The 17,012-nt window shown below is 43.1% G+C and overlaps 1 protein-coding gene across 6 annotated transcripts in view; it reads left to right on the forward strand.

The window, feature by feature from the left end:
• Nucleotides 1-14,034, forward strand: part of LOC101831280 (zinc finger protein 82) — a 28,878-nt gene extending 14,844 nt beyond the window's left edge. For 4 of the 6 annotated variants that reach the window (XM_040734342.1, XM_040734344.1, XM_021223236.2 and 1 more), the window contains exons 3-5: nt 3,216-3,342; nt 6,618-6,710; nt 12,556-14,034. In XM_040734342.1, coding sequence (XP_040590276.1) covers nt 3,216-3,342; nt 6,618-6,710; nt 12,556-13,925 — 1,590 coding nt within the window. In that variant the 3' untranslated portion in view covers nt 13,926-14,034. Of the gene's footprint in view, nt 1-2,750; nt 2,867-3,215; nt 3,343-6,617; nt 6,711-12,555 lie in introns of all 6 variants that reach the window. The other 2 variants (XM_040734345.1, XM_021223237.2) reach the window with 2 other exon arrangements.
• The last annotated feature ends 2,978 nt before the right edge of the window (nt 14,035-17,012 follow it).

The raw sequence follows: 17,012 nt of genomic DNA on the forward strand, positions 1-17,012 counted from the left end.
ATGAGAATGTATATATATGCACCGCATGGGTGCCAGAGTCCAAGGAGGCCAGAAGAAGGTGTCGGATCCCCTGGATTTGCAGTCAAAGCTATAAGCCACTATGTAGGTGCTGGGAACCTAACCCAGGTTCTCTGTGAGAACAGTGAGTACTCTAATGGCGGAGCCTTTTTTCCAGACACATAGCAACATTTCTTTATTGTGAAACTTATTGTCAGAACCCCATCCAGGACCTTTTTCCCAGTTGTTTCAAATCCACTGAGGGAAGGACACAGACATTGTCTTTTCCTGTCTTTCATGTGCTCAGTGAACAAATCATTCAACATCTATAAGCTGATGAGAGAGGATGGGGCCATTTACCTATGCATAGGAGACTCTTGAGCTTTTCTAGACTTTAGTTTTCTAAGTGTATAAATTGCTGTTGTTCCCAGGTGTTGGTTAGTGCATGTCTTTAATCCCGGCACTTGGGAGGCAGGGGCAGGTGGATCTCTGTGAGTTTGGGGCCAGCCTGGTTACAGAGGACAGCTAGGGATACACAGAGAAACCCTGTCTTGAAAACCAATAAACAAATAAATGTGCTGTTGTTTGACTTCAGCTAAGATATGGTGAGATCTTGTGGATTTAGGCATGGGCAGGGATGTGTCTGAAACTTGCATTCAGAGAGATTTAGGATCTTTACTAGGAATCCCTAAGAGCCCAGGAGCAGTGTGACATTTGCAGTAAAATGGGTAATGCTAGGATTACCACTTATGACCTCCATTACTCAGCATTTATGTGGTTGATTGACACTGAACTCAGGTCCCTGTACTTGTGTAGTAATAGCCATTACCTACTGAGCCATTTCTCTAGTCCCTGATTTCTCTTGAAGACAAGACTGGAGCTAGGGACAGTGACACCTAGTTGAGGCGGTGGAATGACTGCAAGTCCCAGGTGACCAGGCTTCAGTGTGAGATTCTGTCTCTAAAACAACAAAAAACTAGAACCAATGCGGCAGCTCAGCAGACCAAAGGCCCTTGCTGCAGGGTGATATAAACCTAGTGACCCGAGATTTGACTCCAGTGTTCCACAAAGGTGAAGGTGAAAACTGACTTCACAAAGTTGTCCTCTCACCTACATACACACACACACATACATGTAAATAGAGTTCTTAATTGGTCTAGATAATAAAAGGCCAGAGTCAGATATAGAGGGAAATGCTGAGAGATCAGAGAGAAGGAGCAAGCCACAGCATACCCTACCTCCTTAGCGTCTCAGCAGAAAAGAGAGCGATTTCCTGTTTCTCCCTGCTTATATCCCTGCTCAGCTACCTCACTTCCTGTCTGTCTGTACAGACCTCTAGACCTTTATGGTTTGCTAGTGGCAAGCTCCATTTTCTGACCCCACAGACAAGCTTTATTAGTGCAAGCAAGGTATCACCACACACACACACACACACACACACACACACACACACAGGTTATTGGTATGTAGCATTCACACACACATACACAGGTTACTGATATGTAGCATTCACACACACACACACACACACAGGTTATTGGTATCCAGCATTCACACACACACACACACAGGTTATTGGTATCCAGCATTCACACACACACACAGGTTATTGGTATCCAGCATTCACACACAGACACAGACACACAGACACACACACACACACAGGTTATTGGCATGCAGCATTCATGGTCCTCCTACTCACTTGCTATGGGTACTGCTGTCCCTCCCCTGGTCTCTCACTCTTGACTCCCTGCCTGCAGTGTATTCATCACATCTGTCCTGGGAGCTCTCTGTTGCTGTGTTAACACCATGACCATAGAGCAATATGGGGAAGGAAAGGCTTATTTATTTAATTTATTACTTTATTTATTTAATCTTTTTGTGTTGATGTTTTTGGAGACAGGGTTTCTCTGTAGTTTGAAGGCTGTCCTGGAACTCTCTTTGTAGACCAGGCTGGTCTCAAACTCACAGAGATCCGCTTGCCTCTGTCTCCCAAGTGCTAGGATTAAAGGTGCACACCACCACTGCCCAGCAATTTATTTAATCTTACAACTTATTATCCATCATGAAGGAAGTCAGGACAGGAACTCCAGGCAGGAACCTGGAGGCAGGAACTGAAACAGAGATCGTGGAGGATACTGCTTACTAGCTTGCTCTTCCTGGCATGCTCAGCTCCTCTCTCTCTCTCTCTCTCTCTCTCTCTCTCTCTCTCTCTCTCTCTCTCTCTCTCTCTCTCTCTCTGTTCTCCCCCCCCCCCTCCCCACTTTGAACTCATACAGATCCGGCCTCTGCCTCCTGAGTGATGGGGTTAAAGGTGTGCGCTGCTGCCGCCACCACCCAGCTCAGCTATATTTTTTATACAACAACTCAGGACCACCTGGCCAGGGTGCACCACCCATAGTGCACACTCCCACATCAATCAAGAAAATGTCCTGCAGACATTCCCACAGATCAGTGTGATGGAGGCAGTTTCGTAACTGAGTTTCTCTTCCCAAATGACTCAGACTTGTATTAACTTGACAGAAACCAGCCAGTAAGTACACACTCATTGTTTAGCTGGATCAGTTTTTTTGCCTTTCCAACATGTTTGGATTCTTGAAGTATGTCATAGTTTGTAGCAACCAAAAGATGGTCCATAACAAGAGAGAGAATGGAAGTGGAGGAGAAGAGGAGGGGGAGGAAAATAGCAGGGCCTCCTAGTACATGTGAGCACCTGGCTTCAGGACCCTCATTTTCCTATCTTATTCTCCCAGCTCCAGCCTGGTTGATGGAATGGCCCACTTCTGAGCTGAGGTGAACCGAGCTTTTAATACCAACGCTTAGGAGGCAGAGGCAGGTGGATCTCTATGAGGCCAGCCTGGGCTACACAGTGAGTGCGTTCCATAGGGGAAATTTGTCTCAAAACAAGTAAATGCCCACTACTCTAGGTATGTCTTTGGTATCTTCTCTTTTGGCTTTAAATGCTTTTTTTGTCAGCTGGGCAGTGGTGATGCACGCCTTTAGTCCCAGCACCTGGGAAGCAGAGAGAGGTAGAACCCTGAATTTGAGGCCAGCCTGATCTACAGAATGAGTTCCAGGAAAGCCAGAGATAAACAGTGAAACCCTGTCTTGGAGAAAGGAAGGAAGGAAGGAAGGAAGGAAGGAAGGAAGGAAGGAAGGAAGGAAGGAAGGAAGAAATGCTTTTTGTCTGCTTCAGCTGTATCTGGTTTGTCCTTCAGGTAGCAGTGATGTTCAGTGATGTATCCATAGCCTTCTCCCAGGAAGAGTGGGAGTACCTGGACCTAGCACAGAGGGATCTGTACAAAGACGTGATGATGGAGAACTACCGAAATGTGGCCTCACTGGGTAAGCACACCTCTGTAGTGATTTTTATTGTATTCTCTAACATCCAAGAAACCATTTGATTTTCTTTTACATTTGTTCGTTTGTTTGTTTGTTTTTTGTGTGTGTTGCAGGGGAGGGGAATGCACACGCTGCATCTGGTGTGTGGAAGTCAGAGGATAACATTTGAAAATTGGTTCTCTTCTTCCACTGTGTGTGTCCTGGGAATGAACTAAGTTGGCAGCAAGTGTCCTTACCCCTATGCCATCTCACTGTCTTGCGTTCTGTTTTTAAGGAGATGGTTTAAATGTTTAGTCAGGAGTGACTACTTTCATTAAATATATTCTCTTTCCCCATGCTTAAAGGTCCTTAGTGATAGAACTTTTTAAAAACTTTTATCTATTTGCTTGAGATCTGGTCATATTTTGTAGGCCAGGTTGGTTTGTGACTCACCACCTTCCTCCTGCCTCAGCCACCTGAGGAGGGATTGCAGAAATGAACTGCTTGTTGCCTCATTTTCTACATGTCCTGCTTGCTCAACAGCTGCCTGGCATCTCTCTTCTCTCTTCTCCCTCCTTCTTCCCATCATTCTCAGCTTGGCTTTCCCGCCTAACTTCCCACCCAGATAAGATACACATATTCACAGTGTACCGAAGGATTGTTCACTGCATTTCTCCCCTTCACCCTGTGGGTTCTGGGCACTGAACTGAGGTCATCAGCCTTGATGGCAAATGCCTTTACCTACTGAGCCATCCTGCCGGCCATCACTTTAGTTTTGAACTCCAAATCGCTTTCTATGTTTTATTGTTGGTATGCTGATAAGGAAAATAGCTATGCCTTGTTACTTAGTTTTTTCCCTAGCAAAAGAACATTTATAATTTATGTAGTGTTATATGTGAAGTCACCAGGACTTAGTTATAGCTCAAGGTAAGCCAGTTTATTACCTTTCTTAATGAACGGTCAGTTTTATCAACTTTTATAGCTGGTATGTAAAACTCTAAAAATAGTGAAGTGAGACTGGGGTGATGGTTCAGCTGGACAAGTGTGCATCAAGAGTGAGTACCCAAGTTCAGATGCTCAGGGCCTGTGTGGCAGGCGGTGATGGTCTTCTACGTCTGTAACCCTGGGTCTTGGGGCGGGGCAGAGAGGTCTCTGAAGCTCATTGGCCAGTCAGCCTAGCCAAATCAGTGACATTCAGGTTTAATGAAGGGCTTTATTTCAAAAACTAAGTTGGAAGGCCAACACGATTGTTCAGTGGTTAGAAACAGTGGAAACATAAACCCACCAACCTGAGTTCAGTCCTGGGTCTTATCTGTGATCCCTCCTCCTTTGGTGAGATGGAAGGTGGAGACAGAAGGGTCACCCAGAAGCTTGTCAACCAGCCTAGAGAATGCAGCATAGTAGAGAGGCCCTTCCTCACCCAGGGGAGGACTGACTCCTGAGAGTGGTGCTCTGACCACACACACACACACACACACACACACACACACACACACACACACACACACACACACACGAGAATAATAAATAAGATGGAGAGCGAGTGACTGAACAGACAACTGATGTCAAGCTCTGGTCTCCACTTACATATGCACAAACATACACACCAACCAGTACATACACAACACCACACACACCTAACATAATAAACGTATATAAACACCCACACAAAGGGAAGTAAACAAATAGCAGTAAATGGCTCTTGGGAAACTAATTGTTTTCCTGTCAGTAAAGTAACAATAGTAATATCTAGTGAAGTATACAAAGCTCAGCTAGATAGTGCTTAAGTAATTCCATAAATTAGAAATTTATTATTATTATTATTATTACTATTATTGTTATTGTTTTGTTTTTTGAGACAGGAGTTCTGTATTCTATGTCGCCCTGACTGTGCTGGAACTACCTCTGTTCCAGCCTTGAACTCAGAGATCCACTTGCCACTACTTCCTGAGTATTGGGATTAAAGGGGTATGCCACCACACCTGGCTATTATTAATATGGTTATTAATAATATAATTGTCATATTAATATATGGCATGATGTAATTATATTAATATAATAATTATATTAATAATAATATTGAAATAGCACCTCTGTATGTATTCCAGACTGATCTCAAATTCAACTTCAACATCTTCCTGCCTCAACCTCCCAAGTGCATGGATTATAGGCCTGAGTCACCATACCCAGCTGTAGTAGACACTTTTTTTTTTTTTTTGGTTTTTCGAGGCAGGGTTTTCTCTGTATTGGCGCCTGTCCTGGAACTCGCTTGGTAGACCAGGCTGGTCTCAAACTCACAGAGATCCACCTACCTCTGCCTCCCGAGTGCTGGGATTAAAGGCGTGCGCCACCAACGCCTGGCATTAGACACATTTTTAATGATTTATTTTTCAGTATCTGAATGTTTTTGTGTATTTTGGTATGTGCATATGAATTCAGTGTCTGTGGATCCAGAAGAGGATGGCAGATTCCCCTGGAGCTGGAGGTACAGGCAGATGTGAATTGTGGGTGCTGGGAGCTGAACTCAGGTCTTCTTCAAGAGCAGGATGGGCTGGCTCTTAACCACTCAGCCATCTCTCCAGCCTATGTAGTAGACATTTTTACTATTGCTACTTTACAGATAAAGAGAATAAAGCATAGGAGTAGCTTGCCTGCTGTCACACAAGAGTTCTTTCCCCTTCCTCTCCAACTCGCATTTATTATATAACCTTAATGTGAATGTTTCTAAACCATCTTGTAGACAGAGTTTCTTTCCCACCTGGTTCTGCAGCCATTTAGCCCTAAATGAACACACAGAGGCATCTATTAATTACAAACTGTTGGCCGATGGCTCTCTTACTGGCTGACTGTTAATTATCAACCCATAACTACTAATCTGTGTATTTCTACATTGTCTTATCTTACCGGAGAACTTCTGGTGTCCTATCTTCCCAAAAGCTACATGGTGTCTCTCTCTGGTGGCTTCAGCATTCTCTTCGCCTGGTAGCCCTACCTATACTTCCTGCCTGCCTACTAACCAGTGTTTTATTCATCGAGCAATAAGAAAAACATATTTACAGAAGAACATTCCCTATCACCAGGACTGGTCTCAAACTCACAGAGATCCTCCTGTGTCTGCCTCCAGAGTGCTGGGATTAAATGCATGCGCCACCACCTTCCAGGCTCCTCTTACTTTTTTTAAGGACTTTATCAGTTGTCATGGTAACCTATATTCTTTAACAAATTTCACTAAGATGAACCAAAGAAATTTTGAATCTACTTTTAATTTTCTTATTACCTAATGTTTCTTTTCTTCTAAGCAGGGTGCTTCATTTCTAAACCAGATGTGATTTCCTTGCTGGAGCAAGGGAAAGAGCCCTGGAAGGTTGTGAGAAAAAGAAGACGAAATCCAGGTAAGAGAGGGTCTGTCAGGCTTGGGGAACACACCCAATTAGTTGGAAAAGAGGCGTACCGGATAGATGGACTTTGGACTGGCCACTGTGGTAGTTGCTGTCGCTACAGTGGTAAACAGACACGGCCCATAGAATTCTCCTTGTAATTAGAGAAACCCAGTTGCTATGATTGAATAGAAACTAGAATGACAGGTTGTAATAGAGCACTATGAAGAGTCAGCAGAGTGAAGAGTGGTGAGTGCCGGGACCTGGGAAAGCTTTGCCATGTTTGGGCAATTGCCTGTTTGTGGAAGAACCTGCTATCTTGCTCGAGGCAAGTGCTCACTTTATAGCTACATAATCAACCCAGGAAAGTGTTTATTATGGTCGCCTTTCCTCACAGAACTTAATTTTTTAAAGGAGCTATTTGCTTTTTAAATGTGTGTGTGTATTTCACCTGCATGTGTGTGTGTGTGCGCATTACGTGCATGCCTGGTGCCCAAAGGAGTCGGGAGAGCACGTCAGATTGTCTTTTAGCTACTTCTCTATGGCTGGGCAGACACAGTGACCAAGTCAACGTATAGAAGAGTTGGTTGATCCAGACAGTTTCAAAGGGTGAGGCTGTGACCTTCATAGCTGGAGCATAGCAGCATGTAGATTTGTAGGGGGAGTGGAGAAACAATGCCATATTTTTTTTTGTTATTTTTCTCAGTGAAATAAGACCATAAGGATGATATTCTATTGCAAACATAGTACTCCTATTCTTTTTTTTTCTTTTTGGTTTTTCAAGACAAGGTTTCTCTGTAGCTTTGGAGCCTGTCCTGGAACTCTGTAGACCAGGCTGGCCTTGAATTCACAGAGACCTGCCTGCTTCTGCCTCGTGAGTGCTGGGATGAAAGGTGTGTGCCACTGTCACTTGGCTTTTTTTGTGCTTTTAAAAGCATTTTTTTTCTTGGACTATAGCAGGTCTGATTGCGCTCTCCATTTGTTCTATGGAAATTGATCTGTTTTAGCCAGGTGTGGTGGTGCAGTCTTGTAATCCTGCTTACCAACTCAAGGCAGGAGGATCAGGAGTTCAAGGCCAGCCAGCAGCTACATGAGACCCTGCCTCAAAAAGTGAAAGCAAACAGCTGAACAAAAATTATTCTGTTAAACAGCATATATCCTTGATGGTCAATTGTATTTTCCTGGAAAAGCACCCGTTTTAGCTATGCTACATTTTAATTTTATTTAAATGTATTGCTACTCATCGTTTTTCTGATAATGCTCTGTATTTCACTTTTTCATTTCCTTTTTTTTTTCTCCTGAGACAGGGTTTGTCTGTGTAGCCCTGGCTGTCCTGAAGCTAAGTCTGTCGACCAGGCTGCCCTTGAACTCAGAGATCCACCTGCCTTTGCCTCCATAGTAGGCTGGGCTTCTCATTTCCTTTTTATTTATATGTTTTTGTTCATTTTAAGACAGTCTCTGTGTAGCCCTCTTGCCTCAGTTTCCCAAGTGCTAGTGTCACACACACACACACACACACACACACACACACACACACACAGACACATGCGTCCAGTATGTTGTCATTTGTTATTTCTATGTTTGCTCTCCATTTTTTTGTTTGTTTTTGGTTTGTTTGTTTGCTTGCTTGCTTTTGTTTTCATGTGTGGAACCCAGGACTCACGCCTTAGGCAAGCACTCGACCACAAAGCTACAAAGGTCCACCCTTGGTCCCTTTATAACCTGTATATTGAGACAAGGCCTTGCTGAAGTGCCCAGATTGGACTTCCATTTGCAATCCTCTTGTCTCAACCTCAGGTTTCTGGGTCTTCAGGCCTGTGGGCCCTCACCCACCACTGTAATTTTCTTTTTACCTTTTTGTTTTCTAAAAAACAAGGATGCTAGATACTATTTTAAATCTTTTTTCGTATTACCTAAAAGTTATCTGATTTCTAGTTTTAAAGTTTGAAATAGGTTTTCTATTTTCATTATTTCTAGTTTAGTAGAAAATACCTATATGAGTTCAGCTTTTTACACTGATCACAACTGTAGTCATTGTAAGCCTCATCCTCTTTCACGAGGGTCATGCAGCACAGCTTTTCCTCCGACTTCTCTTGGCTTGCTGTCCTCTGTTTGCAGGTTTTGTAACCTGTCAGTGAGTCCTTCACATTCAGATACGTGCAAAAGCTTTGCCTCTATATTACCCAGTTACATCATCTCCTAAGAGTTTCTAAGCATTCCAATAAGATACAAACCTGTTTCACAGTCTGGAAATGCAGTAATGGATGACCTCAGAAAAAAATCCAGGAAAGGCCTCTCCAGTGAGGAATGAAAGAGAAGACTAGAGCAGGGGGAGGAATGGACAAAGCAGCAGTAATCTAATGACTAAGGAAAAGGGACTGTAGAGCCCTGTGACAGAGGGGACGGACACTGAGAAGGAGCCAGCCTAAATAACAGGATAAGAAGCCTGGTGCTTTTTTGTTTGCTTTTGCTTTTTTTTTTTTTTTTTTTTTTTTTTGAAACAGGGTTTCTCTGTGTAGCTTTGGCTATCCTGGAACTTACTCTGTAGACCAGGCTGGCTTTGAGATCTGCCTGCCTCTGCCCTGAGTCCTGGGATTAAAGGTGCGCACCACCACCACCAGGCATAAGAAGCCTTTTGAGCTGTGGCTATCATGGTGTTGGTGAGGCCCTGGGTGCAACCTCAAGTACCACAAGGAAAGGAAGGAGAGAATGGGCAAAAGGGCAGATGCAAAGTGAGGAAGGCGTAAGAATGATCTCCCTGGCCCTGCGTGTATGTAACTGTGCAAGCTCAGGTGCATGAAGAGAGTATTTAACCATCATGTATTTAACTGTGCAAGCTCAGGTGCATGAAGAGAGTATTTAACCATCGTGTATTTAACTGTAAGCTCGGGTGCATGAAGAGAGTATTTAACCATTGTGTTTTTAACTGTGCAAGCTCAGGTGCATGAAGAGAGCATTTAACCATCGTGTATTTAACTGTGGGTGTGGCTAGCGGTGTGGTAAACTGCTCTTACCTCATCTGTATGCGCCTCTAGTAAGTCACATGGTTAATGGCGGCATACAGGCTTCCTCCTACACAGGTGCATGAAGAGAGTATTTAACCATCGTGTATTTAACTGTGCAAGCTCAGATGCATGAAGAGAGTATTTAACCATCGTGTATTTAACTGTGCAGGCTCAGGTGCATGAAGAGAGTATTTAACCATCGTGTATTTAACTGTGCAGGCTCAGGTGCATGAAGAGAGTATTTAGCCATCGTGTATTTAACTGTGCAAGCTCAGGTGCATGAAGAGAGTATTTAGCCATCATGTATTTAACTGTGCAAGCTCAGGTGCATGAAGAGAGTATTTAGCCATCATGTATTTAACTGTGCAAGCTCAGGTGCATGAAGAGATATTTAACCATCGTGTATTTAACTGTGCAAGCTCAGGTGCATGAAGAGAGTATTTAACCATCGTGTATTTAACTGTGCAAGCTCAGGTGCATGAAGAGATATTTAACCATCGTGTATTTAACTGTGCAAGCTCAGGTGCATGAAGAGATATTTAACCATCGTGTATTTAACTGTGCAAGCTCAGGTGCATGAAGAGAGTATTTAACCATCGTGTATTTAACTGTGCAAGCTCAGGTGCATGAAGAGATATTTAACCATCGTGTATTTAACTGTGCAAGCTCAGATGCATGAAGAAGAGTATTTAACCATTGTGTATTTAACTGCAAGCTCAGGTGCATGAAGAGAGTATTTAACCATCTGTAATAAGCTGTGAGAGATTAGAGGCAAAAAGATATACTTAGAACAAATAGTAACTACAACAAATAAATGAGACAAACTATTGTGCTATGAACTTACTATTTAGTATGGAGTAAATTAAGATTGTGTCTGACTTTAAAGAGGCTTTCAGGTAAGGAGAAGCTGAGTCTTGAATAGTGTAGTGTGACAGCTGTGAGACTCTTCTTCATTCCATCTCTAGCACTTTTTGTAAGGCTAAAAAGAAAGGAAAAGCCAGTAACAACTAAAAATGTAGAACTGTTAATGATGGAGTGGGAGAGAACGCTCCGTTGATGAAGCACTTGCTGTGCAAACAGAAGGACCTGGGTCAGAAGAGTCGCAGAGTCCATTTACAAAGCCAGTGTGTGTGATCTCAGTGCTGGGAAGGCAGGGACAGGAGATCCCAGGGCTTGTTGACCGACCAATGTAGCTGAACTGATAAGTTCCAGGTTCAGAGACAGTCTCCAAAAATAAGGCGGAGTTCAGATATGGCTCCATGGTTAAGAGGGCTATTGCTCTTGTAGAGGACCTAGGTTCAGTTCCTAGAACCCACCTGATGGGTCACAAACATCTATAACTCCAGTGCCAAGGAATCCAACACCCTCCTCTGACCTCTGCATGTGCACACTGCACAAAAATCATGGAGGCAAAACACTCTTACACGTAAAATAAGTCACTAAGTCTACGCTGCAGGAGCAGCCAGTGCTCTTAACCACTGAACCATCATCTCTCCAGCTTCCTTAATGTTTAATGAAAATTAGAATCTGATCTGGGGAGGATGACTCAGTGGTTAAAGTGCTTGCTGCACAAATGTGTTCAGTTCCCCAGAACCCGTGTATATGCCAATTAGGTGTGGTAATCACCGGTAATTCCAGAGTTAGACAGCAAAGACAGGGTTTCCTAGAGCAGTGGTTCTCAACCTTCCTAACCCTACAACCCTTTAATGTGGTTCCTCCTGGTGTGATGACCCCTAACCATAAAATTATTCTGTTGCTACTTCATTGTTGTAATTTTGCTACTGTTGTGAGTTGTAAGTATCTGATATTCAGTATATCTTATGTGACACACCCCCTGCCCCAAAGGGGTTGCGACCCACATGTTGAGAACCACTGCCTTAGAGCAAGCTAGTTAGCAAGACTGGCCGTATTGGTGAGCTCTGGGTTTGACTGAAAGACCCAGTCTCAATGAGTAAGATGGATGGCAGATTGAAGATGATTCCTGACATCAGCCCCGGGCCTCCACATGCCCTCCATGTGAGCCCACACATGCAGAACATGAATCTGCATATCTGCATACAAGTGTACATCACACACACACACACACACACACACACACACACGATACAAGGGAACAAAAATTACAGTTTTATCCAAGTGGTTGTATTAAACAGTATTGGGGATTTTTTTGTTTATTATTAGGAAATGTGTCTGATTGGTTAGAATAAAGCACTGTTGGCCAATATGGCTGGGACTAGGAGTTGGGGAGTATTCTGGGAAACAGAGACACGGGCAGACACAATGTAGGCCACCAGAGGAGTAAGAAGGTTAAATACTTAAGTCAGAGCTAGCCAGTAAGAAACAAGCAAATGATCAACAGCTTCATAATGAATACAGTGTCTTTGTGTGTTATTTGGGGACTGCACCTGTGACAGGGTCCAGGCAGCTGATAAGGAAGACTACACCTTACAATTTATTTATTTTTGAGACCGGTTTTACTATGTAGCCCTGGCTGTCCTAGAACTCACTATGTAGACCAGGCTAGCCTCCAACTCACATAGATTCACCTCCCTCTTCCTCCCGAGTGTTGGGATTAAAGATGTTCACCCCTATGCCCTGCTTTAAACAGTCTTTGTAATTCTGCTCAGTAATCCTGATCCACACCTCAGTTCATGAACCAGTGCTAAAAACTATTTGCTTAATTACCACTGGCTTTTCTTATATGAACTCTCATTTTCCTAATATTCTGTTTTGCTTCCCAAATTACATGACACTAATTTGAGTTTGATTGAGCATTACCTTCTTTGTCTTTTATTTCTAGTGCAGAAATCTACCTCTTGAGAACAGTAAAATAGCATGTATCTGCTTTCTTGCAGATTTGGAAACTAAGGATAAGACCAATCAGTCATCCTCAGAAAGCGGCATCTATGAAGTGAATTTATCCCAATGGAAGATAATGGAAAGAATTGGCAACAGTGGCCTGAAGGGCCTTATTTTAAAAAATGAGTGGCAGTCCAAAAGAAAACATGAATGCCAAGAGGGATCTCAGGAGGGATATCTCAGACAGATGAAAATCACATCTGAACAAATGTCCTCTTACCAAAAGCGTACATTTGCTACACCACGTCAGAGAATCCATTTTGGGGAGAAACCCTATGAGTGTGATGAATGTGGGAAGGCGTTTAGAGTCCGCCAACAGCTTACTTTTCATCATAGAATTCATACTGGTGAGAAACCCTATGAGTGTAAGGAGTGTGGGATGGCTTTTAGGCAGACTGCACACCTTACCAGACATCAGAGACTTCATTCCGGTGGAAAACTATACGAATGTAAGGAGTGTGGGGAAGCGTTCATATATGGCCCAGACCTTAGAGCACATCAGAAGATTCACACCGGGGAGAAGCCCTACGCATGTAAAGAATGTGGGAAATCCTTCAGGGTACGGGGACAACTTAGTCTCCATCAGAGGATCCACACTGGTGAGAAGCCCTATGTGTGTGAAGAGTGTGGGAAGGCTTTCAGGCAGTGTGCACACCTCACTCGACACCAGAAGCTTAATACTGTGGACAGACTCTACGAGTGTAAAGAGTGTGGCAAAGACTTTCTGTGTGGCTCTGGCCTTAGAGCACATCACAAACTTCACACTGGTGAGAAGCCCTATGAGTGCACGGACTGCGGGAAGGCCTTTAGAGTTCGGCAGCAGCTGACACTGCATCAGAGGATCCACACGGGTGAGAAGCCCTATGAGTGTAATGAGTGTGGGAAGACCTTTAGTCGGGGTTATCATCTCATTCTCCATCACAGAGTACACACAGGGGAGAAGCCCTATGAATGCAAGGAGTGCTGGAAGGCGTTTAGCCGATACTCACAGCTTGTTTCCCACCAGAGTATTCATATCGGCGTCAAGCCTTACGATTGTAAGGAATGTGGGAAAGCCTTTAGACTGCTCTCACAGCTCACACAGCATCGGAGCATTCATGCTGGCGAGAAACCCTACTCGTGTAAGGAATGTGGGAAGTCTTTTCGGTTGCGTCAGAAACTTACTCTTCACCAGAGCATCCATACTGGTGAAAAGCCCTTTGAGTGTAAGGAATGTAGGAAGGCCTTCCGACTTAATTCTTCTCTTATCCAACATCTGAGAATTCACTCTGGTGAGAAACCCTATGAGTGTAAAGAATGTAAGAAGGCCTTTAGACAGCACTCACACCTCACCCATCATCTGAAGATCCATAGTGCCAAAGTGTAGCAAAGTCTGAGCGGTCTTACTGAACATTCTGTGAGTGCTACAGCTGATCTCGTTTGCTCACACTGACCTGGCACAGGTTTTATACCATTAAAGGAATATGCTAATTTAATGTGTTCCATTGTATTTCAGTCTGTTCCCAACCATAATGCTGCAACATACTTATTCTACAGTTAGTCCCAAATATAAACAAACATGGGGGATAATAACACCTCAATTCCATTACTTCAGTTATATTAAAATACTCAGTTGCTCTGGGCTGCAGTTTTTGTCATTTGTGAAATAGTGATCTAAAACTGACAAAAGTGGCCCCAGAGTCTTCAAAACTCCATCAAGTTCTACAGTCCTCATCCCTCTCTTGGAATACAGGCAGATGCCAGTGTGCCCAGGAGGACGTAGTAGAAGTGTATCTGTGCTGCTGTCGGGGGTCCAGGCTTTACTGCTAGGGTTGCTGCAAGCCAGAATAGTCTCTCAAATCCTGAACTGTCATATTTGAAAATCTGGCTGAAGAGGCCCTGAGGCCATACAGACAGTAAAAGACCTTTGCCGAAGCTGGACTTCTGGATATGACCATATGATACTAGACATTGGATAGAAATAGTTTTGGGGCTGGGCATTGGTGGTGCACGCCTTTAATCCCAGCACTCGGGAGGCAGAGGCAGGTGGATCTCTGAGTTTGAGGCCAGCCTGGTCTACAGAGTGAGTTCCAGGACAACTTCCAAAACAATACAGAGAAACCCTGTCTCAAAAAACCAAAAAAAAAAAAAAGTTTGGATCTTCCAGACCAGCCACCAACTGAATGCCACTAAGTGGCCTCAGTTGACACCATACAGAAGAATGAAGAATCAACCAGCCACATAATCATAAAATAATACATTGGTTATTATTTAAAGTCACTAAATTTGTTATAGTGACTATTACTCTTTTGGTAATTCATATGACAGACTACAGGTGATGAACATAGAAATGCCTTCCAACATTTGTTCCTCCTTGAACGTAGACACCTGATTCTTGTTAAGGTTTGCTTTTGTTGTTTTATGCAGTCTTACTGTGTAACTTAGAGTAGCTCAGACCTTGAACTCCAAGTCCTCCTACCTCACAGTCTCCTGAACTTGGGAATTAAGGTGTGTATGATCTCTTCCAGTGTGTGTGTGTGTGTCTGTGTTGTGATGATGTGGTACTGAGGATTGAACCCAGGGCCTCTCATTGAATCTCCTTGAATATGAATATCTACTCATTAGAATATTCAGAGTGAAATTCTTTGCAATTTGCTAATAATACAAAGGTATATTCTGTAGTCCAAGTCAATATTTAATAAAGACAACATAAAAAGAAACTAATAATCTATAATTCCTATTTTAAAAATCACTATTGTAGCATTTTTTAATGTACCAAATTATCCAATTGCTTTTTTAGTGAGAATCCTCTAATACTGACTCCTGTGTCCTTATGTCATAACCACCATGGCCATTTAAGAGCTTTTTCTTCTGCCTTGGTTTTCTTCCTTTTACCAAATGAATTGATAAGCTATGGAGCATAGTAGGGCATTGCTGATAAATGAAAAATGAAATATTTATCTTCATTTCATAACAACCACATGCCATTGAAAAAGTTCTTTACTAGAAAATTCTATTTGTCAGTAGTCAAAGAAGTGATGGAATTTGAAGTTATGGTTTTTATTGGCAACAGGGAGCTAATACAGACAGTATTACCTTCTGTCCTAGGTTGTTTTCCCTCATCCTCCTCCCTTTGGGAGGACAATGCACAAGGTGTCATGCATTCCAGACCTGCCTCAAACTTAACCATGTAGCTGAGGATGTCCTTGAACTCCTCGTCTGACCCAGTTGCCTCTACCTGCCAAGTGTTGGGGTTGCAGGTGTACAGTCACAGGGACTTATTTATCCAAGATGTCAAACAGTGTGTTTTACAGAGTGCTAGTACTTCATGGCACACAAAGAAGATGCTGTTCTCAAACACCCATGGATACTGCGCTTCCTTGGATCACAACGATTACCAAAAGAACAAGAGAAAAGGTTTCATTTTATCTACATCAGCAGAATTCTCTTTTCATCACCTGTTACAGATGTGGCTCTGCCTTGCAGGCCAGGCTGTAACCAAAAAAGGGCAGGGACCTCAGCAGGTGTTTGTTACTGTATGACAAAAGAAAAGAAAAGAAAAAGACAATTGTTGCTGGGCATGGTGGCATTCATCTTTAACCCCAGCACTCAGAAGGCAGAGGCAGGTGGATCTCTGAGTTCAAGGCCAGTCTGGTCTACAGAGTTCTAGGACAGCCAGGGTTACACAGAGAAACCACAAAGAGAATTCTTGCTCATTTGGCACTAAAAATGACTGTTTTTAGGGGTTGGGGTACAGCTCAGCAGTAAAGGACTGGCAAGTGTCTATAAGGCCATGGATCCCACCTAAATTCTTCAGAATAACCCCAAGTAAACCAGAAAGGTGGTTTCAATTAGAAAATTCACTTGCCTTTTCTATGTGCTTATCTCTTTAAACTTGTATCCTTTTCATTGTGTGCATATAGTGTGCGTGTGTGTATGCATGTTTGTATGTGTGAAGATCTCTATACATGTGGAGGCCTGGGGTTGATGTCTGAAATCACCCTCAATAGCCCTTCCAGTCAAGCACAGGGCTCACTAGTGTGACTATTCCACTTTACTCTAGGAGTCCTTTGCCTGTCTTCCAAGGCTGGAATTTTAGGTGGTATACCATGCCTGCCCAGCCTCTATGCAGGTTCTAGGAATCTGAAATCAAGTCTGTGTGTGGCAAGTACCCTAAACCATTTACTGATCAGTATTGTCTAAAATCACTGTTTGAAAAATGCCTTATTAAACATCAGTATGTTTCTTGCTCTGCATAAGTTTTATAGAGTGTTTAACGAAAAGCAAGATTTGTTTTTTGTTTTTGTTTTTTGATTTTTTTTTTTTGAGGCACAGTTTCCTCAGTGTAACAACTCTGGCTGTCCTGGAACTCTGCTCTGTAGACCAGGCTGACCTCAAACTCATAAGAGGTCTGCCTGCCTCTGCCTCCTGAGTGCTGGGATTAAAGGTGTGTGCCACCAACCAAGCAAGATCA

This window comes from Mesocricetus auratus, unplaced genomic scaffold (genome assembly GCF_017639785.1).
Source record: "Mesocricetus auratus isolate SY011 unplaced genomic scaffold, BCM_Maur_2.0 Super-Scaffold_100038, whole genome shotgun sequence".
NCBI classification, from domain to species: Eukaryota; Metazoa; Chordata; class Mammalia; order Rodentia; family Cricetidae; genus Mesocricetus; species Mesocricetus auratus.